Below are 23,535 nucleotides of genomic sequence, written 5' to 3'. Positions count from 1 at the left end.
TCCATCTAATCCTCCTTATCAAACAATCCGGATCCTTGAAATTTAATCAAACATCTAGAGTTATTATAACTTTTAAATGGACTCGCGTTTGTAGCGATTGAATCAAATTTAAAAGATTCGAATTGTTTGATAAGAAAGATTAGGTGTAAGGGAGGATCCCTTTTCTGCAATATCATCACTAACATAAGTTTTGACAAAATTACAATGGAATGATTACTTTGATTTGCAGCATTCATATTTAAAGATCGATTTTTAATTTGAAAAATTATCTTTATTGAGTGAGTCAATTTCAGAAACTATTTGTAATTAAAAACTTAAGATTGTATTTACACAAACAGCATAAACTCTTAATAGATGCACTTTCAACAAAATTACTTTTGTAATCCACACACACTTTCAACTTTCTCACCCAAACGTTACCAAAAGTGCTTTGTAGCTATGTCACATTTGCCAAAAGCCTAAAATGGCTGATGGGAAAAGAGATTGGAATAAGCAAGGCAAAGAAATCAGCTTCTTCTTTTCGGATTCCTTCCACTTTTTACGCTTCGACACATTTTCTTTCTCGAAAATATCTTCACAAAATCAAGCTTTTTCTGTTCTTTCAAGTAGTTTTAGTTTTTAACTTTTTTTAACTTTAAATTTTTATATCATTTGAAGATTGGATTTTTAATTCTTTTTTTCTTTCCGATTCCTCGAGAACTTTCAAAAGGGGCTTCTCTGATGTGTTTCCCCAACTGGGTTTGATGAAAAATTCGTCAACCCCAATTGGGTCGGAACAAAAAGTCAATCAAAAGTTGGAGTTTTTACACCTGCTCTTTCAAAATCTTGACTTTGAAATCGCGTAAACAGTTTCGTGTACTCCTCCATTGAGATTGCTTAAGATATTTTCCGGGATTTCCTTTTAATGTTAACACGTGAAAGATTTTGAATTTTCTCCTCCTTCTTTCTTCCCAATCCATCTGCCAGATTCTGCTCTGAATTTAAAGAGTTAAAGGATCAAGCTTTTCTTTTTCTTTGTTTCTTTACTGCTGGATTAGATTATATTTTATTAACCCAGAGGGAAAAGAGATGGAGGAGTTTAAATTATGTAAATTTTGGTTTTTAGCTGTAAAAAAATGGTGCTTTTGATCGCTTTGGGATCTTCTCTGATCTGTGGGATTGCTCTGTTAGCATTCAGAATTCTGCCTTCTGTTGATTCTTTTGGAGGTGACTCACTCCTCCACTATTTTGATTCTCTGCCTTTTCCTTTTACCTCAGATTAGTTGTTATATGTCTTCAAGTTAATGGCTCTTCCCTCTCTCTCTCCTCCATATATATTTGGGTTTCTTAGTAATAATTGACCTAGGCACGCCTTTATTTCTGTATTTCTGCAAATTGAAGTTCTGTATTTCTGTAAATTGAAGTTATAGGTGGAACATTGTGGGCTGTCAAAATGCGTGGTGGGTGAATTGCTTTTCTAGTTTTACTTTGTTTTTTTTGGGTATGTTTTCTTGTTGAAAAGTGCAATGGCAGTGATTAATCAGTTGTTGGAATTGGGGTGTCCAACCAAGATTTTCAAAACCCAGTTTCTGGAATTTTAGGTGATGAAATCCAAATAGGTCATGCCATCGGTTTGGCTGTATATTTTTTCGGTTTTCGTATCGTTCTGCAGCTGGTTAAATTTACTTGAAAACATGAATGGCCCCGGCATGCTGTTTTTATTTATATTGATTCGTAATTTTGTTTTCAGATGTGGCTGTTATTAACCATGAATTTTCTTTTCTGTTGGTTTTGCTGTTGATATTGCATTAACTCAGATGGTGTCTTCATGTGCAGTAAAAAACTTGATTGACTATGAGCAGATAACCTTACACGTTATGGGTTGGCTTAGCAAGATTTTTAAAGGCTCGAGCCACAAGATATCGGAGGAGCATTGTCATGAGTCTCATGACAATAATGACGAGGATCCAAATAGCTATGGACCTTCTTGTTCAGGGGTATAACATCTACCACTTCTTAACATATGGAAAACGATCACTTTATGGAACACAGGCTTCTTTTTAATCTTCATTTGGTATGCTTGAACTGGTTTAACATATTGTGGTGGGAAACTTCATGTAGGAGGTCTGGTCAGAAAACGAGAATGAAGAAATAGATCGTGCTATTGCACTATCTCTTTTAGAAGAAAATCCAAAAGGAAAAAATGTGATTGGTGAGTGATTTTTCCTATGAATGCTATTGCAAATGTTTCCACTTTGTATATTTCTTCATGTGTGCTTGTTCGTTCTTGTAATGTCAAATGATACAATATGAATTAATAAGAATGTATTATTCTTATAGGCTCTGATTCTCAGTTGCTAGAAGATGAACAACTTGCCAGAGCTCTACAAGAAAGTCTGAATGTGGAATCTCCTCCCCGACATGGTAATGGAAATGGAAATGGAACTACGTATCAACCTTTCCTTCCTCCCCGGCATGGAAATGGAAATGGAAATGGAACTACGTATCAACCTTTCCCTCCTCCCCGGCATGGAAATGGAAATGGCAATACATATCAACCTATCCTTCCTCCCCGATATGGAAATGGAAATGGAAATGGAAATACATATCAACCTATCCCTCCTCCCCGATATGGAAATGGAAGTTCATACCCTATCCCCATGGACTACCCAATGGGCTCCAGGTATATGATACGCTTCAGTGCTATTTCTTCCTTTGGGTAGTTTACTGCTCGTTTACCTCATGGACGTGTAGAATGGCCTTTGAAACAACAATATGCGATTGTCTGCATCTCGTTTCTCACATTTTCTCAATGCTTCTTTGCATTCTCAGTGCCACCCACTCTCTTTTATACCGTGAATCCCTATTCTGTGCTTCTGTTACTTTGTAAATTTTGATTTCTTTTGCTTGACGTGATTGTGTACAATGATGGAATTTAAAATCACTGTGTTTAGGAATGACGAATAAAGAAAAGTGAGTTGATGAGATTTGAGGTGTTAACAATTTATTTACTATGAAGGATGTAAGGTTTGAAATTGTAGTTGTTTCTCCACATGAACCAGACTGAACACCCAATTACTCTTGATGCATCGATAATTCCTTGTGGAACTTCACATTATATTCCATGTCGGCCCATTGCTTATATTTACCATATTGTGACACAGTATCCTCATTCTTTGACATAGGGTTTGTGCTGGTTGCAATGCTGAGATTGGTTTTGGACGATATTTAAATTGCATGAATGCAGTTTGGCATCCAGAATGTTTCCGCTGTCGTGCATGCAACCAACCAATTTCTGATTATGAGGTGCAAAAAATAAGTTTAATTTCAGCACTGGTTCTTTTGCAAGATGCCTTTTGGTTGTCCAAATTATCTTACATAAGTTTCATTTTATGTAGTTTTCTACATCTGGGCATTATCCATACCATAAAGCTTGCTACAAGGATAGCTACCATCCGAAATGTGATGTTTGCAAGCACTTTGTAAGTATCATGATCTGATTTGATTTTTTAAGTTATGATGGTGCTAACCATGCCTCGTTGAATTTTGTTTCAAGTTGAATACTAATTGTCTGAGAAATAACTCATATATGATTTGTTGTTAGTTGTTCTTCGTTTTGTAATATATATCTTTTGACAGATTCCAACAAACCCTGCTGGTCTTATTGAATATAGGGCACATCCATTTTGGGTCCAAAAATACTGCCCTGTTCATGAAATTGATAATACTCCTCGGTGCGGCAGTTGTGAGCGAATGGAGGTCAGTTGGAATAAATTACTTTACATAGTTATGCTGCGAAATATGGCTAACCCTATTGTTTTATAAGAAAAGAAAGAATAAAGCAAAAGAGTGCATAACAAGATGTCTATGTTCACTACATGCAGGCCCGAGACACAAGATATGTACCCCTTGATGATGGTCGGAAGCTCTGTCTAGAGTGTTTGGACTCTGCAGTCATGGATACCAGTGAATGCCAACCCCTATATCTCGATATTCAGGAATTTTATGAAGGTTTAAATATGAAGTTGGAGCAGCAAGTTCCACTGCTCTTGGTTGAACGACAAGCGCTAAATGAAGCAAGAGATGGAGAAAGAAATGTAAGGACAATCAGTTGAAACCATATAATTTTAGTATGAAAGTGGGATAGTTTTCCAGTCATCATTGGCAAGTCATACATTGTTAATCGAAAACATTTTTCTCATTTGTCTCTGATACTTACAAACTAACGCATATGAAAATCATTCATCCCATTGGATTTATGTTATTGACATGTTAACATACAGAAACATGCATGTACAAGTCTCTCCGGAGATTTCCCTGTCGTATCATTATCTACTCATCTTCCGTTGAAGCTTGTCTTCTCAAGGTTTAGAGACTAAATCCAACTTTGATCAACTTCTTGTCATTTCCAGGGCCATTATCACATGCCTGAGACTAGAGGGCTTTGCCTTTCTGAGGAACAAACTATTAGCACGGTGAGAGTTTTATGAATATATTCTTTTCACTTTCTACAGCAGTTGGTAAAGTATCTTCTTGTGGTTTAGCAACTTATATTGTATTGATCTGAAAACCACCAGATTTCAAAGCGGCCACGTTTTGGGGCAGGACACCAAGCCACGGGATTGATAACAGAGCCCTACAAGCTAACTCGTCGCTGTGAGGTGACCGCAATTCTAATCTTGTATGGTCTTCCAAGGTGCGTTTCTATCTATTTCGTTTTGTGGCACAATTGTAACTCCTGGCTAAATCTGTTGCGTGACTAGAACCGTCTGTGTACAGGTTGCTGACTGGGTCTATTCTAGCTCATGAGATGATGCATGCATGGCTGCGGCTTAAAGGTGCATTTTAGATGATCCATTTATTTGTTTGTTTCGTTCCATTTTTGCTGAAGGAATTGCGAACTAAAGATGGCATCAAAAAGAAAATAACTGACTAGATCCTCAATTCTTCTTGAAGGTTACCGACCTCTTAGTCAAGATGTCGAAGAAGGTATCTGTCAAGTTTTAGCTCACATGTGGCTAGAGGCCGAGCTTATGTCTGGCTCAGGCAGCAATGCTGCATCAACCTCGTCTTCCTCCTCTTCGAGGACATCAAAGAAGGGTACAAGATCGCCGTTTGAGAGTAAGCTTGGGGGGTTCTTTTTACACCAGCTCGAAACAGACATGTCCCCGGTGTACGGAGATGGATTCAGGGCCGGTCAACAGGCAGTGCAGAAATACGGGCTTCGAAGTACCCTAGAACATATTAGAATGACAGGGGTGTTTCCTTATTGAGGACTGAATCCTTGAGTTTTTTGGGTGCTCCTTTTGCCACATTGTTATAGCTTTGGCCTTTTCATATTAGAACCCAGAGGCCAAGAGTTCATAGGAATTGACTCTAGAGTGTTACATAGTTCTTGTGATTGTGGCTGTATGCCATGAATCAATTCATTGATTTGATTTACTTTTTTTTCTCCCGTTGCACAATATGCAGAATTTTCGGTCTCTACTTGTGGAGGACTTCCATATAACGAGAAATTATTTAGCGCCGGGCGCACGTTCTGGTACACCATGTGACATTAATACAATTGGTTGAAATCTTCAATCAATTGTATTATTATATTTGATGTACTGGGCTGGTCATTTTCCGGCAAAAAATCTCTCCCATATAATGGGATACTATTGTGACGGTGTCTCAAGTCTCAATTTTATGTGAAAAAGTTAAAAAGCATGCAAATACCCGATTGGCTTCATATACTGCTACACGGTGACATTCCTATTGCAGTAGGTAAGTTTCTCTCCTACCTTCGAAGCAATTTTTTTTTCTTTTAGACCTAACGAGGAAAGGGAGGAAACTTCATAGAAATTCTAGAGAAATTAAAATGCAAAATCATCTAAATGGAACTACTCAATGGAGTCAATGTACTCGGTTCACCTTAATATCAGTAAAAAATGTAATATAAGACGCTTGTGTTGCCAAAATATGAATCTAAATCACCTATTTAGCGTATCAGAGTGTTTAGTTTGGATTCACAGTCTGATAATATAAATAGAGAGCTGCTAGATCCACCCAATGTCTTATTTTCCCACCAACATTATAATTCCACCTACCATAAAAAAGTTGAAAATTTGAAAAGCTATTTTTTCACTTACTATTATTCCTAAAATAGCCTTTAATATGCTATTTCCCCACCCACTATTATTCCTAAAAATTTGAAATGCTATTTCCCCAACAACGAACTCTTTTTTGGACAATAATCTACCAGCAAATTAATAACCCTCCAAATACTTTATTGTTGTGTGATTATGCACTCTAATAACTATTATCGATATCCAATCATTATCTTTAGTGTCTTACCCTTTAATTTGAAAGGGCATCCACACTTTTTTGTTCCAGAATTCCTTCTATCCTCATCCTTTTTATCTTTTTTTGCGAATTCAACTTGCATATTGTCCATTCATTTCACAACCCAATAAAAGTCTAGAGCTCATGTTATCCTTTCGCGACCCACTTATTATTATTATTATTATTATTATATATCTATTAAGGTTCTTATAAATCATTTTGCAAATGAACAAACTTGTAATTAAAATTTTCATTAAAAAGTGGGTGAAGAGATAAGACACCAGATTGGAAACAACTCTTTATACATATTTGTTTGGCACAAGAAGCGTTACGTTACACAAACCGCGACATTCAAGTTGAAACCATCATCTTACGAAATTCGTGGAAATCAAGAACTCCATTTCCATCAAGATCAAACACTCCAATCATGGACACACATTCATCGTACGATTTGGCATCTCCCAATCGATTGAACATGTTCTGCAGTCCTTTCGGCGTTATGCATCCACAACCTTTGTCAACTTCAAACATCTCAAAAGCCCTTTTGAGATCATCGTTGCCATCGCCCTCTCTTTCCATCAACTTCACGAAGTCTTCAAAATCCAACAAGTTGTCACCATTGCTATCGAATTCTTCGATCACGCTCTGAGCCTCGGTGTTGGACATGGCTTCCCCGATGGACACGAAGTAAGCGAAGAGCTCGTCGCCGGAGATCTTGCCGTCGTTGTTGGTGTCAAAATGATCAAAAACTTTTGCAAGCTCTTTGTTTGTGATGCCATTGTTTGGATTTTCAGTAGGGAAAGTTGAACAAGGGCTCTCGGTTTTGGATTCGGGTTTTGAAAGAAGGCAAGGGAGGAGAGTTAGTTTGAAATTCTTACTGTTTAAGAACCACTTCAAGAGCTTGGAGTATCTGTGCAGGATTTTCATTTTTACAAATTGTGTTAAGAGAAAACCAGAAGTTGATGAACACAAAATGTTACAGCCATATATATTTATACACACACACATTATATATATATATATATATATATATATATATATATATATATATATATATTTAAACCTTCAAAGAAGTTGTCAAATGGAGAATTTGAACCTTCAAAGAAGTTGCCTATTAATGATTGGATTGGAAAATTGGTTTGCATGAAAGTGCAGTGTAGTTTCCCTGCAACTGGTTTACAATTGAGAGAGTGACTTATTGTCAACTAATAATACTTGCAAGATTTTAGACATATAATAATCTTAAAATTGGATTTCTGATTAGGGTAATTATGAGTGGCGCGTTCAAGAAAAGTTATTCAGATGGTTATATGTAAAAATTCATAAATATTTTTTAGACATATAATAATCTTAAAAATTAAATTATAGTTTCTATCATGCATAATTTATAAAACAAATAACAATAAAAGTTACAATTGTCCACAAAGCGTTTTTATTTTTTAAAAACGTTGCATTATAACTTCAATTTTAGTGGAAGAAAAAACATTATTCTCAATATCAACCATTGATCTTTCATTCGGTTAGGTAATCAACTTTTTCATATTATTCATACCGGAAAATGTTCTCTCTACCAAAACAGTAGCAACCAGTTGAACCAAAGCCAATGTAATTAGCAAATACACATGATTGCCGAAGTGAGGTGGCAGGAGTTTGGGCGTTAGGGATTGAGTTTGGGATTGTTGCAACCTCTGTGTTTGCTTTTTTTTTTCTTTTCAAGTTGACGCTCGCCTTCTTTTATTATTATAAAGTAATCATGTTTTGGCCAGGTAATATGTAAAAATAATAATAAATAAAAAGAGCAACTCTTCTTTGAAGCGTTTTATCAAACAGTTGGAGGGCATTACAAAGAGCAACTCTAACCTTAAAAAAAGCAGCACCTAGATCACTCATGGAGTTCACCAGAGTTCGGAGGGTTAGGTGACTTCCTTCCCGCCCCTCATAATTACCACCATAAGTTTTCCTTTTCTGTTGTGGGATTTTTTCCCTCTAATGTTTCAATATTCTCCCCTTCTTCTTAGGTTTGAGATAGCTTCATAGCATAAGTTTGAACTAGAATTGTTGGGTGTTCCATGCAAGGACGAAGTTCTAGGTTACGTCGAATCCTTATGAAAATGAATCCAGAAAGAAATCGCGCTAAAGATAGGGCGTCACCCGTAAGTGGCGCGTTGTGTAGCCCGAGCACAGTGATAAGTGAGCAAGGGTCGCTGTATCTCCATCGGCACCCAGATGCAGTGTTAAATGAGCAAGGGGGGCCATAGAAACTTCTTTTTGAACGACTTCACTCAAAGTTGTTTGGGAGCATATGCTCCTATCAATTTTACACAGGACACACAAAAGAAGTACTTTGATCCTATTAGACGGGGGAGGTTGAAAAAGTTTAAACAGAAGGGTAGAGTTCAAGAGAGTAGAATACGTTTAGGAACGTGGAATATAGGAACCCTAATGGGAAAATCTATGGAAGTAGTGGAAGTTATGGTGAGGAGAAGGATAAATATTATGTGCCTACAAGAAACTAAGTGGGTTGGTCTTAAGGCAAAGGATCTAGAAAACTCAGGGTTTAAACTTTGGTATTCGGGCACAAATAGAACGAGAAACGGTGTTGGCATCATCGTGGACAAGACCTTGACACAAGATGTTGTAGATGTCAAGAGGGTAGAAGATAGAATCATGGCAATCAAGATTGTAATAGGACAAGAACTCATCAATGTGATTAGTGCGTACGCACCTCAAGTAGGGTTGGATACGAGTTCGAAGGAGAAATTTTAGGAAGACCTTGGAGACTTGGTGCAAGGAATTGCTCAGACGGAGAAGTTATTTATAGGAGGAGATTTAAATGGACACGTGGGCAAGAAGACAGGCAACTATGAAGGTTTTCATGGTGGCCATGGTTTTGGGGAGAGAAACGAGGATGGGGAAGCTATCTTGGATTTTGCAATGACATATGATCTCTTCTTAGCCAACACATTTTTTAAGAAGAGAGAAGAACATGTGATCACCTACAAGAGTAGGTCGTTAAAAACATAAATAGATTTTCTTCTAATGAGGAAAGGGGATCGTATAACTTGTAAGGATTGCAAAGTTATACCGGGAGAGAGCTTGGCTAATCAACATCGCTTGTTGGTGATGAATGCACATATCAAAAGAGTGAGAAAAAAGAACAAGACTTGGAAGTGCCCAATGACTAGATGGTGGAATCTAAAAGGAGAAAAACAAGCCATTTTCAAAGAGAAAGTAATCACCCAGTGTGTGTGGGATAGAGAGGGGGAAGCTAGCCAAAGGTGGGATTCCATGGCTAGTTGTATCCGAAAAGTAGCAAAAGAGGTATTAGGAGAGTCCAAGGGCTTTGCTCCATACCAAAAGGAATCTTGGTGGTGGAATGAGGAGGTACAAACAAAGGTGAAGGCTAAGAAGGAATGTTGTAAAGCCTTATACAAGGATAGGACCTATGAAAATGGTGAAAGGTACAAAAGAGCGAAGCAAGAGGCGAAGAAAGCTGTGAGAAAAGCTAAGTTAGTGGCTTATGACGATATGTATAAGTGACTAGATACCAAAGAAGGAGAGTTGGATATCTATAAACTAGCTAGAGCAAGGGAAAAGAAGACAAGGGACCTAAACCAAGTGAGGTGCATCAAGGATGAGGATGGAAAGGTTCTTGCTACAGAGAACGCAGTCAAAGACAGATGGAGAGGTTTTTTCATAATCTTTTCAATGAAGGACATGAAATGAGTACTTCTTTAGGGGAGTTGAGTAACTCAGAAGAGTGTAGAAACTACTCATTTTATCGTTGAATCAGGAATGAAGAAGTGGTTGTAGCTTTGAAGAAGATGAAGCACAGAAAAGCAGTGGGCCCAGATGATATACCGATCGAAGTGTGGAAAGTCTTGGGAGAGACAGGTATAGCATGGCTCATTGACCTTTTCAATAGGATTTTGAAAACGAAGAAGATGCCAAATGAGTGGCGAAAGAGCACTTTGGTGCCTATCTACAAGAATAAGGGCGACGTACAAAATTGCATGAACTATAGGGGTATTAAGCTAATGAGTCATACAATGAAACTCTGGGAGAGAGTCATTGAGCATAGATTGAGGCAAGAGACACGGGTTTCGGACAACCAATTCGGGTTCATGCCAGGGCGCTCAACCATGAAGGAAATTTATCTCTTACGAAGATTGATGGAAATATTAGAGATGGGAAAAAGGATTTACACATGGTCTTTATAGATTTGGAAAAAGCGTATGATAGGGTCCCAAGAGACATTCTTTGGAGGATTTTAGAGAAGAAAGGAGTACGAGTAGCATATATCCAAGCTATAAAGGATATGTATGAAGGAGCAAAGACTGCCGTAATAACTCATGAAGGACAAACCGAAAGCTTCCCCATAACTGTAGGATTACATCAAGGCTTATCCTTAAGTCCTTACCTTTTTGCGTTGGTAATGGATGAGTTAACAAGACATATTCAAGATGATATTCCTTGGTGTATGCTTTTCGCAGACGATATAGTATTGATAGATGAAACTCAGGAATGGGTAAATGTGAAGCTTAACCTTTGGAGAGAAGTGTTGGAATCTAAAGGTCTTCGCCTAAGCCAATCAAAGACAGAATATATGGAGTACAAGTTCAGTGAAAATGGAGGCCAAAATGAGTTAGGGGTGAGGATCGAAGATCAGGAAATACCAAAGAGCGACTGCTTTCGCTACCTAGGATCTATCTTACAAAAGAACGGAGAATTAGATGGAGATCTCAACCATAGAATACAAGCTAGATGGATGAAGTGGAATAGTGCATCCGGCGTGTTGTGTGACCGCCGTATACCACTGAAGCTCAAGGGAAAATTTTATAGGACGGCAATAAGGCCGGCGATGCTGTATGGCACAAAATGTTGGACGGTGAAGCATCAACACGTACACAAAATGGGTGTAGCGGAGATGAGGATGCTTCGTTGGATGTGTGGGCACACGAGAAAGGATAAGATTAGGAATGAGGATATCCGAGGTAAAGTAGGAGTAGCTGAAATTGTAGAAAAGCTGAGAGAAAATCGGTTAATGTGGTTTGGACATGTGCAAAGAAGGCATACTGACGCTCCGGTTAGAAGATGCGATTATAGGATAGAGGTTCAGGGCTGAAGGGGTAGAGGAAGACCTAGGAAAACTTTGGAAGAGACTCTAAGAAAAGACTTAGAGTTCTTGGTTCTAACGGAGGACATGACACAGAACCGAGCACAATGGCGTTCTAAGATTCATATAGCCGACCACACTCAGTGACTTGGATTTTTCAAGTCTTCAACCGAAAAGTTTTCCTCACTCGAGAAATTAAGGGAACATTACCTCAACCTACATGCTTCACTCACAAAGCTTCAACATACAAACTTCAACAAAAGAAAAATTCAAAGAACTTAGTGAAGAAGGCTTTAGTGTATTTAACACAATACGTTGAAATGAAGCAAAGCTTATTTATTGATATCTCCGATAAGTTACAAATATGTACATATACATGAGTCAAAATAAACAAACAAGAGGGAGCCTTTACAAAGGTTGCTTAGGAGAAGTCTCAGCAGTCGGTAGAGCCCCAGAAAGAGAAGGCATCAGAGGGGATCATTCGAAGCCTCAGTACTGGACAGAACCCTAGAAGGAAGAGGCATCAGAGGCTGATCATTTGGAGCTTCATTACGCGGTACAGCCCTAAAAGACGAAGGCAATAAATGCTTTTAGAACAAACCCACAAATCTCTGATGATCAAGTAAAATCTGACCATCAGATTCCTTCATCTGGTCAAGCTTCCTCTTCATGTTTGTAGCATAGTCATGTGCGAGCCTGTGCAACTGTTTATTCTCATGCTTCAGCCCTCTAATCTCCTGTTTGAGACTCATCACTTCAGCCGCCAATGATTCAACTTGGCAGGTTTGAGCAAATAGGCGTTGGGCCATATTAGACACAGAACCTGCACACTGAACATTGAGAGCCAGAGAATCCTTAACAGCCAACTCATCATACCATTTGGAAAGAAGTATGTTATCTTTATGAGTGAGAAGGTTCCTGCCCACCACCGCAGCGGTCATATCATTCTTCATCATAGAATCCCGAACGGTAAGAGGACCAGTAGGGGATAAGAAGGATGAGCGCCATATGTTGTCTGAAGAAGGCGTGGCTGCCTCTTCACCAAGGTTCAAGTCAAAATGACAGTCAGAGGGGCCAGACATTTTCAAAGGTGTTGAAGAAAGAAGAGGTCGGACAAATCAAGATCTTAGAAGTGCAAGAATGGAGCTTCTACTGGTGGAGATTCAAGTGTACTTTGGAACTTAATGCCAACCTCTATAAAAATCTGTACTCGACAGAGCTTCAGAAATCGAAGAGGCATTTGCTTTCTCAAAAGCTGGGCTGCTCAGAGACCACGAGGGTCGATATCAGAAATCGAAGAGGCGTTTGCTTTCTCAAAAGCTGGGCTGCTCAAAGACCACGAGGGCCGATCTCAAAAATCGAAGAGGCGCTTGCTTTCTCAAAAGTTGGGCTGCTCAGAGACCACGAAGGCCGATCTCAGAAATTGAAGAGGTACCTGCTTTCTCAGCCTTGTCAGCACCTGTCACATGCACACTCAGCTTTGCGGAAATTACGGGCAATCTGTCGAAGATTTCTGGTGAAGTAGAAAGCACATGAATCTTACTGTTCAATCATCCACTTTCCACACGCAACATCAGCTCATGGGTACCACAGATAACTTTGCCAAAAATCTCTGACAAAATTTAGACACGTGAAGCTTGTAGCTCTCACTACATCGCTATGACCAAGAAGGGTAAAAGAATAGCAAAGAAACAGCACTAACAAAGCTTAGACACATAAATTTTGAAGGTCTAGCTACCATATTATTACCCACAAGGGTAAAGGAACAGCACCACTGCTGGATAATTGGAAAGTCCATGTGTGTCAATCTCTGTGCTCCGTGGCAAGGTAAACTAGCAAAATGCCCAACCTTTACTCATATTCGAGAAAACACTCCCAACAAGATTGCTTGCTCCAAAATCGAAGAGGCACCGCCCTTCGAATCTCGAGAGCCAGACTCCCAACAGGATTACTTTCTCAAAAATCAAAGAGACACCGCTCTCCGAATCTCAAGAGCCAAACTCCCAGCAGGATTGCTTTCTTAAAAATCGAAGAGGCACCGTTCTCTGAATCTCGAGAGCCAGATCCCCGACAGGATCGCTTGTTTGAAAACCGAAGAGGCATCACTTTCTCAACTTTGAGAGCCAGATCTCCTTGGATAAAGCTTGTCTGTAATCTTCATACGCAACATCAGCTTTCCAGATACCACAGACCACTTTTTCAAAGTACTCTGACAGAGTTAAAACACGTGAAGCTGGCAGCTCCCACTACAGTGCTATGACCAAGAAGGGTAAAGGAATAGCATTACTACTTGTTGTTTGAGAGACTCCTATATATGTCGACCTCCATCCTCAACAGACAGGCAGACCTGCAAAAATGCTCAACCCTTCCTCATATCTGAGAGGGCACTCACAACGAAGCCTCTTGAAATACTCAGCTTTCTCCCCCCCCCCGATAATACCTCTGCAAACAAGCTACACCAGAGCAAGAATATCTCATATCATCAGGGTTAAAAGCAAGAGTATCCCATATCATGCTTTTTCCCTGTCTTTTCCTTTGGCCTTGTTCTTACCTGCAAGACAATGAGAAAGAGAGCAATCAGTCAGCACTTGGAATCAAACTTCCAGTCAGGAATTGACTGCCTGGAACCCCTTACCTGATTACTTACCTGGCATTGCTCTCGAGTACTCATCTTCAACATCTTATGCTTTCAGAGAAGATACCACACCTGCCTAAGGAACAGATAGGGCAAGTGAGCAGGATACAAAGAAGCATGTGGAGACAAGCATAACAGAACACGTGCCGATACATCCACTACTTTGTCAACATCAAAAGTATCCCATATTAGCAGGGTCGAACGTACTCTAGATTTGATGGAATTGTTTTGACCCTCAAATTCTTCAGTCGGCTTTATACTCTGGAGGAAACCAAAAAACCTTCAAGCTCAGTTCAAGAATAAGCCTGTGGAAAGTTACTTCTTCAAAAGCAAAAATATCTCATATCATCTCTCCTCATTTTTCTTCTCTTTATCCTTCATGCTGCCTGCAAGATAGGGAGAATGAGAACAATCAGCCGGAACTCTAAATCAAACTTCTGATCTGGGACTGATTGCTTGGAGCTCTGATTGCTTACCTTGTCTGTCACCTCTTTCAGCAGATCTCCTAGCTCTGCGACTGGGGGGACTCTTACTACATGGTTGTATCGCGCTTGACCAAGCTTGAAACTACAAGTAAGCTTCAAGTGAAATTGATACATTACCTTGTGCATCTCCACCAGTTAAAGATACCACCCCTGGACGGAGGAAGAGTACTTCTAGAGAAGATGCCACATCTACCTATGAGATAGATAAGGCAAGTGAAGACGATACCACACTTCGGTACTTAGAAGTTTCGTGATTACTCAGCGGCTTGGATCTTGCAAGTCCCCAACCGAGGAGCTTCCTTCGCTCGGGAACTTAGAAGAGCATTGTTTGTACCATACTTGACCAATCCCGAAACTACCGAGCACCGGTCAACGTTATACCATCAAGGACCCAGAAGAGTTTCCTTCCAACCAGGAGGCCAATCACAGAGCGACACGTGTCGACACCAGAAGCCAATCATAGCGCGACACGTGTCAACATCGGAAGCCAATCACAACACGACACGTGTCAATGTCAGAACAAGGCTAGAAACTCTCTTCTATAAAAGGAGATCATTCTCCCAAAATATTTCCTAATGTCATTTGTACTAAATCATTCAAATCATTCACTTGTACTCACTAAAGGAGAGCTTGAACCTATGTACTTCTGTAAACCCTTCACAATTAATGAGAACTCCTCTACTCCGTGGACGTAGCCAATCTGGGTGAACCACGTACATCTTGTGTTTGCTCTTCTGTCTCTATCATTTTACAGACTTATCCACACTAATGACCGGAGCAATCTAGCAAAGGTCACAAACTTAATATTTTCTGTTGTACCAAAGTCCTCACTGATTTTGTACATTAACAATCCTTAAGTCCTTACCTTTTTGCATTGGTAATGGATGAGTTAACAGGACATATTCAAGATGTTATTCCTTGGTGTATGCTTTTCGCAAACGATGTAGGGTTGATAGATAAAACTCAGGAAGGGGTAAATGTGAAGCTTAACCTTTGGAGAGAAGTGTTGAAATCTAAAGGTCTTCGCCTAAGTCGATCAAAGACATAATATATGGAATACAAGCAGGATGGATGAAGTGGGAGAGTGCATCCGGCGTGTTATTTGAAGCTCAAGGGAAAATTTTATAGGACGGCAATAAGGTCGGCGATGCTGTATGACACAGAATGTTGGGCGGTGAAGCATCAACACGTACACAAAATGGGTGTAGCGGAGATGAGGATGCTTCGTTGGAGGTGTGGGCTCACGAGAAAGGATAAGATTAGGAATGAGGATATCTGAGGTAAAGTAGGAGTAGCCGAAATTGAAGGAAAGATAAGAGAAAATCGGTTACGGTGGGTTGGACATGTGCATAGAAGGCCTACGGACGCTCCAGTTCGAAGATGTGACTACGGGACAGAGGTTCAAGGCCGAAGGGGTAGAGGAAGACCTAGGAAAACTTTGGAAGAGACCCTAAGAAAAGACTTAAAGTACTTGGATCTAATGGAGGACATGACACAAAACCGAGCACCATGGCGTTCTAGGATTCATATAGCCGACCCCACTTAGTGGGAAAATGCTTGGTTGTTGTTGTTGTTGTTGTAGGGGCATCCTAAAAAATAACTAAGAAGACCTTATTATAGGATGACTTAATACCAATATGATAGTTGGGATGATTTCAAATGATTGTGCATCACAATTCCAATGGTACAAAAATTTCAATCTAGTAGTGGAAAGTGGCAAAATAATGAGAAAAATATTTCTACATGATAGGCAGGAGAATGTTTTTTGGTTTGAATGACAGAACAAGAGCACTTTTGCTCATATTATGGAGTGAAGTAGTATGAAAGTATGTTGAACATTAGATACAAATATTTACTACAAAGATAACGCGTGTATATTATATAACTGAAGTCTATAATTTAACAAACGAATTACTTGAGTCGGGACATCTGCCTCCAGTGAGCTTTGATTGGCTCCGTCCATGGTTCCATGCCATTGTAGTAGTGCAACGCAAAGGCCATTGCAATAGTGCAATGCAAAGAAGACGAACGGGAGCCTCACCATAAAAAATAAAATAAAAAAGTTTAATATCTACTGAATCATTAGCTCACGTATTAGATGTTAAATTGATAAGAACATAAACTCGTCTTCCATTTTATACGGCTTGCAATATCCTTGTTTTAGGTTACTCTCGATGAGGGATGAAAGCACGCCAAAGATATTACGCATTCTTTTGTCGTTCGTCCTCTTCTAATAGATATGTATAGGAATATTAATCAACCATCGTGTTCCACCAATTTCACAAAGTTTTCGAGCTCCAATGAAATGTAGGCTAGAAGTTGGATTACTTGATATAAAACTAAAAGAAGAAAAAGACTTTCAATAAAAAAAAATGATTGAAGAATTGGTAATTCACGAATTAATTAATAAGTTACTTGTTGTCGTATCCGAAGATTGTTCTCATAGAATGATACAGAGCTTGTTGTTGTGCGGAAGCGTCAAATATGAAACCAATAAGTTACAACGGCAAAATATGACAAGACAAATAATCCAAAAGACACAAGGATTTATACTGGTTCGGCGTAAGCCTACATCCAGTTCCGAGACGGCGAGGAAATTCCACTAATATCAAAAGGAGATTACAAATAGAGTTCAACACTCAAACCCAAATCCCACATACACCCAATAGCTCTCACTCTCACAAAGAACAAATGGAGAAGATGGAAATATATACCAAATTCCTTCTCTCCCAACAGCCACAAAATGTAGCACAATTTTCTTTGGTTGAGTGATCACTAACAAAGGGGATTACAAACAAAGGGAGAATAGAAAACAACAACCTTTCTCTTACTTTTCTCTAATCTGCCGTTCCCTTATACTCGACTTCTCCTCAAACATATAGCACCTGCTACCTTGAAAATACCAAAAGAAAAGCTCTTGACTTTTCTTCCCTGAGCCAACATCCTAACAAATTTCATCATTGCTGCCTTTTCTCTTTTTTGCTTGCTTTCGGCTGCACTTTCTTTTCTGCTACCTTTCTGCTGCTTTTCTGCAGCTTGTCTTCTGACCAAAAAGCATGAATTTCCTTATATAAGGCTGGTGCCTTTTTAATTAAACCCTAGCTGCCATGTGGCTTTCAAATGGGTAACAAAAGGCCAAACATATTTGGGCTTGAGACAAAAAAACTAAAGGCCCAAGAAGTATTGAGCCACAAAATCCAACAATCTCCACCTTGGCGAAATTCCCTAAAGTAACTTAGAGTTGACTCAACAATCATCATAAGCACCCAAAGTACAAACTAAAGACAACGGAAACTAAATCAAATTCCCCAAACTTACCAGTGCTCATAACAATTTCCACCTCGACTCAAACTGTACCAAAGCCAACGAAAGTGAACATTTCTCTACCGTCTTCTCCAAATTTGCAAACCATAAGTGCCTTGATCAAAACAAAAGTGATTCAAACGAAGAACTGAAATTCTTCAATATCACCAACAAAAGATCAAGCACATCATACCAAAGTTGGACACACAACGAACTCCACCTGCTCACAAACACCATGGTCTGAAACTGCACCAATAGACTCATTCACATAGTATGGCATATTCTCCAAGTCAAAACTGATTACAAATTTGGCAACAAAGTCTCACATACCACATACAAAAATATGCCCTTCACTCAAGTTTACTATCATCACATGAGCACCAACAGGACAACCAAAATTTCAAATTCAAATAATCAGCAGGAGATCCAAAACCATACCTCAACTGAAGTCTTCAAGAAAACTAATTGCAGATGATGGAGACCAACAGACCAAATAGCAGTGGCAAACAAATCCAACCAAATGTCCATAGACCAAAGTTAGAAAACATATAACTTGCCTTCTACAAGAGGGTTCCACACAAATGTTCTGCAGTGCATGTGGTGTATCCAAAATAGTGTGGTGTCTCACTATCCAAACTTGCAGAACTCAACAAATTGGCCCTCACTGAATTCAACTTTACCAAAAAAAGCAAAACCATACCAATATCCAAAATAATAAAAACACCGATGAAGAGCAACTGACATAACACAAACATACATAGAGGCTACTAAGCAACTTTCTCAAATCATAACAAAGAATCCTTACAAACTCTTAAATCTCCATATGTAGCGGAGAGATTTAAGAGTACCCACAACACCAGATTCTTTTTTTTTTTTTTTTTTTTTTTTTTTTTTTTTAATTTCAAATCTGGTGTAGCCAACTGCCATCATAGAACAAAGTCGAAGTCGTCATCGACGACATTCGCACTCGCACCAGCATTATCTTTCAGTTTTGGGCAATCAACTTTCCAATGCCCTTCCTTGCGACAATAGTTGCATGTGTTGTTTCTGGTCTTAGACTTCGATCTCAAATTTCCTTTATTACTCCTTGAACCATATTCCCTATCTCTGCCTCTTGCTATCAAAGCCTCAGAATGAGAATCATTCAAATTTCCAAATACTTTGTTCTTTAACTCTCTTGAATTCAAAGCGGCTTTTACATTCTCCATACAAATAGAATCTCTCCCATATAACAAAGTTTCAACAAAATTCGCATACGAAGGAGGTAAAGAACACAACAAAATCAAAGATTGATCCTCATCATTAATTTTATTATCCATACTTTTCAAATCCATAATAACCTTATTAAACTCATCAAGATGGTTTTGAATAGGTGTACCTTCAGTCATACGGAGAGTGTACAAACGTTGCTTCAAATACAAACGATTGGTGAGGGATTTGGTCATGTATATACTCTCCAACTTAAGCCACAAACCAGCTGCAGTAGTTTCATTTTCCATCTCACGAAGAACTTCATCAGATAGTGATAACATAATTGCACTATGTGCTCGATTCAAAGCGTCTTCTTTTTCTTCAGCAGACCAATCTTGTGGCAAGGCTTCCACACCCTGTAGCGCCTTAAGCAACCCTTGTTGAACTAGCACAGCTCGCATCTTAACCCGCCACAGGCTAAAATCATTCCTCCCATTGAATTTTTCAATATCATATTTCACCGACATATTCGAAGGTTTCATAGACATATTAGTACAAAGCCCCAAGTCGAAACCCGGAGCTCTGATACCACTTGTTGTGCGGAAGCGTCAAATATGAAACCAATAAGTTACAACGGCAAAATATGACAAGACAAATAATCCAAAAGACACAAGGATTTATACTGGTTCGGCGTAAGCCTACATCCAGTTCCGAGACGGCGAGGAAATTCCACTAATATCAAAAGGAGATTACAAATAGAGTTCAACACTCAAACCCAAATCCCACATACACCCAATAGCTCTCACTCTCACAAAGAACAAATGGAGAAGATGGAAACATATACCAAATTCCTTCTCTCCCAACAGCCACAAAATGTAGCACAATTTTCTTTGGTTGAGTGATCACTAACAAAGGGGATTACAAACAAAGGGAGAATAGAAAACAACAACCTTTCTCTTACTTCTCTCTAATCTGCCGTTCCCTTATACTCGGCTTCTCCTCAAACATATAGCACCTGCTACCTTGAAAATACCAAAAGAAAAGCTCTTGACTTTTCTTCCCTGAGCCAACATCCTAACAAATTTCATCATTGCTGCCTTTTCTCTTTTTTGCTTGCTTTCGGCTGCACTTTCTTTTCTGCTACCTTTCTGCTGCTTTTCTGCAGCTTGTCTTCTGACCAAAAAGCATGAATTTCCTTATATAAGGCTGGTGCCTTTTTAATTAAACCCTAGCTGCCATGTGGCTTTCAAATGGGTAACAAAAGGCCAAACATATTTGGGCTTGAGACAAAAAAACTAAAGGCCCAAGAAGTATTGAGCCACAAAATCCAACACTTGTGACCAAGGTGCCGCATGGTAAGCAGGCAGCCTCATTTTGTTTCCTGCAAATATGAGAGATTCGTGTATTATTTGTAGAATTTTCGGAGTTTTTGCTTTATCGACTTGTATTATCAGAAAACAATTGAACTATTTGGAGGGTGCGCCAGGCCAATGCTGTAGTGCAACGTAAAGGCAACGCCCAAAATTCTCAATAGCAAGCTATTGTGTGAACTCTCCCTTTAAAAAAATTAATTTAATATCATGTGAACCATTAGCTCACGTATCAGATATTAAACTGATAAGAACAGATACTACACTTGATCTTAGCCAAAAGGCCGAGAAAGGTATGATTTGAACGAGAGTCTCGTTTTCGTTTTTATATGGCACGCAGCTTTCCCTTGTTTATGAGAATGTCGATGTGGGACGAAGGCTCGCAAACATACGATGCATTCTCTTTTGTTAAGTATTCACTATTCTTAACGGATGCTTGAAATTCTCACAATTGATGGACAATTTGGAGGGCTCTGAAACACTGCCAAGTTGTTATGAATTCATTCTGCAGATTGCAGACGATCAATTTTCAGCATTGTTTGTTATTTGTTCTTCTTCTGTTATGTTCTTGATATTACAAGGGCATGCACACAAAATCCAACTTACTTTGCAGATTATCTATTTGAATCAATTGTTCTAATAGAGGTGAAAGCTGTCATGAGTCAAGGTACCGATAATGAAAGATCGGGCGACTCAAAAGAGGATAAATTCTAGAGAACTTTAATGAAAAGCTTCCAGTACTGTTCATTTTAACTAAAAACCATATTTTTACACTAGAAAGTCAATCATGGTGCTATTTACTTTACCCTTTATTTTATCATTTTCTTTAAAACTCAAAGTTTTCAAGCCTTATTAGTTTTCCTTAACTTCTATGGTGTGACAACCCTCACAAAGACTAGACTCCATGTGTTTTGGTCCCACAATGTCATCCGCGATCTCACCCTTAAGTGAGTGTTGCCTGGTTCGGCAGTCATGCTCAAGAACTCCTAACCAAAGAGATGAAATACCATTGGAAACCTCCGACCGAAGTTTATGTGATCTAAGTTTGTTCCATATACACATGAGATATCTTTGTTGTTTGACAAAAAAAATTGAAATTTATGCTCTCACCATCCAGTAAAGAAAAATTGTAAGTTCTTAGATTGACGTTCTTTGTGATTCAACAAAAGTTAAAATTCAAGTTCACTTCAGTATTGGAAGGGCGTTTGTCATTGAAACAGCTACATTTAACTGGTATGGTAGGGTGCGCCAGCTGATGCAATAGTGCCAACGCAAAGGCAACGCGCAAGAGCAACTTTAACTAGTTTGGTAGGGTGCGCCAGCCAATGCAATAGTGCAACGCTTAGACGACACACAAGAGCTACAGCAGCAAGCTATTGTAATAAACCCTTCTTTCTAAAAAAAATTAATTTAATATCACGTAAATCAATGATCTACGTATCAAATATTAAAGCTACAATAGCTTGAATGATCCACATAACAAATATTAAAGCTACAGCAGCAAGCTACAATAGCTTGAATGATCCACGTAACATATATTAAAGCTACAGCAGCAAGCTACTGTGATAAACCCTTTTTTCTAAAAAAATTAATTTAATATCATGTTAATCAATGATCTACATATCAAATATTAAACTGATAAGAACTGACACTACACTTAATCTTAACTAAAAAACCGGGAAAGGTATAAATTTACCGACGAACCGCATTCTACTTTTATGTACCATGCTGCTTCTGTTGATTGCCGGACTCCCGATGTGGGACAAAATACAACTAAGTACTACTGCCGCCAAAGTCAGTAGGAATTTCTAAATCTATTGGGATTGCAGCACACATGGGAGTTCCATACTTCCATGTGAAAGTAATTCTATCAATTTGACTTGTTGCCCTATCTTCTCATTTTCCAGACTTTCCCTAAATTATATTTAGCAGACACAATGGGACCTTTCGAAACTGAGCCGTCATGTGGACTCGGAAAACTTAATAATTATCTTTTTGAAAAGAAACGATGTGATATCCATAAGAATAAACTTATGAAGATAAGGAGAAAAAAAATAGCGTCAAAAGATGGAGTTTTATTAACAATTTGCTTATTGTAAAGGTAGAGATCCGGTAGTTTCTGAATACTTACATAAAAAATTACAAAAGGAATTCTTTCAACAAAAACGTGAATTAGGAAGGTTGATTGATTTGAAATAAATATGAATAGAAGGCTGAATCTTGATATATCTCATAACACTACATGTTTGTTACCATGAGATATATTGACATATGCGGATCATTTGATTGGAATGGATACCCTTGATTATATGAATCATTTGAAAAATAAACGTATTCTTTTTGTTGCGGATCTTTTACAAGATTAATCCTGGTTGGCTCTGGTTCGTTTAGAAAATATGGTTAGAATTTGGTAACTTCAACTCAATTAACAACTTATGCATCTTTTTACAACTCACTCTTTACCATAATCTTGTTCATAACAATTGATACTGACTCCTCAGAATTTGGTAACTTCAACTCAATTAAAAAAAACAAAAAACAAAAAAACAACAACAACTTATGAATCTTTTTACAACTCACTCTTTACCATAATCTCGTTCATAACAATTGAAAAGAACCGAGCTCCGATTAGGAGACTGGAGTTTACCATAACCTCATGAAATGGGTCGTCAATGATTTGAGCCTGACATCAAAATCCCTAATTTTCTTGATTAATTAAGATAATCAGAAACAATTGACATCAATTAAGACAGCTAATAGTTACAAGCTAGCTTTCCACTCAAAAAATAAAGAAAGACGTCTCATCTTTCAATTTGGTTATTTATTGGTCTGGGGTATGCGTCATCTTATAAAACGTAGACTTAGAGGCACCTCCAAAATTGACAGGCAAAAAGAATATGCCACGTCTAACATCAGTACCCACCTCTCTGCGTACAAATATGGGAACCCCTCCATGTGAAGAAAGAAATGTAGGCTTACCAGCAACGGAGTTTCAGCTCAGCCACTCAAACCCTAGCAAAAACAACCCTTGGAATAGCTCAAGGCTTTCATGCGGATTGTACATATGTGGATTAGATCAGTTGGTGATAGTTTACAGATGCGGTTAGTAAAGCAGTACAAGTGATTTAGAAT

At 38.6% G+C, this 23,535-nt stretch overlaps 2 protein-coding genes, 1 non-coding gene and 2 pseudogenes across 3 annotated transcripts; 1 reads left to right on the top strand and 4 right to left on the bottom strand.

Annotated features, from left to right (window-relative positions):
• The first annotated feature begins 480 nt into the window (after window positions 1-480).
• On the top strand, window positions 481-5,421 carry LOC126632303 (protein DA1-like). The gene is made up of 12 exons (XM_050302662.1): window positions 481-1,206; window positions 1,816-1,976; window positions 2,101-2,191; window positions 2,320-2,662; window positions 3,165-3,285; window positions 3,378-3,461; window positions 3,619-3,738; window positions 3,864-4,076; window positions 4,392-4,454; window positions 4,557-4,675; window positions 4,759-4,817; window positions 4,936-5,421. Exons 1-12 carry the CDS (start codon window positions 1,116-1,118, stop codon window positions 5,250-5,252), a joined length of 1,782 nt encoding a protein of 593 aa, XP_050158619.1. The 5' UTR covers window positions 481-1,115; the 3' UTR covers window positions 5,253-5,421.
• A 1,114-nt stretch (window positions 5,422-6,535) lies between these two features.
• On the bottom strand, window positions 6,536-7,292 carry LOC126632309 (probable calcium-binding protein CML41). Its single transcript, XM_050302670.1, has one exon. It carries the CDS (start codon window positions 7,228-7,230, stop codon window positions 6,655-6,657), a length of 576 nt encoding a protein of 191 aa, XP_050158627.1. The 5' UTR covers window positions 7,231-7,292; the 3' UTR covers window positions 6,536-6,654.
• Window positions 7,293-20,505: 13,213 nt separating this feature from the next.
• Window positions 20,506-20,700, bottom strand: LOC126633614 (U2 spliceosomal RNA). Its single transcript, XR_007627108.1, has one exon. It is a non-coding gene; the product is annotated as a U2 spliceosomal RNA (small nuclear RNA).
• Window positions 20,701-21,711: 1,011 nt separating this feature from the next.
• LOC126633617 (U2 spliceosomal RNA) lies at window positions 21,712-21,890 on the bottom strand (annotated as a pseudogene).
• Window positions 21,891-21,920: 30 nt separating this feature from the next.
• Window positions 21,921-22,091, bottom strand: LOC126633616 (U2 spliceosomal RNA; annotated as a pseudogene).
• Window positions 22,092-23,535: the final 1,444 nt, after the last annotated feature.

This window comes from Malus sylvestris, chromosome 8 (genome assembly GCF_916048215.2).
Source record: "Malus sylvestris chromosome 8, drMalSylv7.2, whole genome shotgun sequence".
NCBI lineage: Eukaryota > Viridiplantae > Streptophyta > Magnoliopsida > Rosales > Rosaceae > Malus > Malus sylvestris.
Note: the sequence above shows the minus strand (reverse complement) of the source record. Positions and strands in the feature narration are given on the sequence as shown.

Bases quoted from the DNA above. Each gene is read 5' to 3' on its own strand.
- LOC126632309 (XM_050302670.1), bottom strand. From the start codon at position 7,230: ATGAAAATCCTGCACAGATACTCCAAGCTCTTGAAGTGGTTCTTAAAC.
- LOC126632303 (XM_050302662.1), top strand. From the start codon at position 1,116: ATGGTGCTTTTGATCGCTTTGGGATCTTCTCTGATCTGTGGGATTGCT. The intron at 3,462-3,618 runs GTAAGTATCATG...ATCTTTTGACAG, and splicing joins GTGATGTTTGCAAGCACTTT to ATTCCAACAAACCCTGCTGG. The intron at 4,077-4,391 runs GTAAGGACAATC...TGTCATTTCCAG, and splicing joins CAAGAGATGGAGAAAGAAAT to GGCCATTATCACATGCCTGA.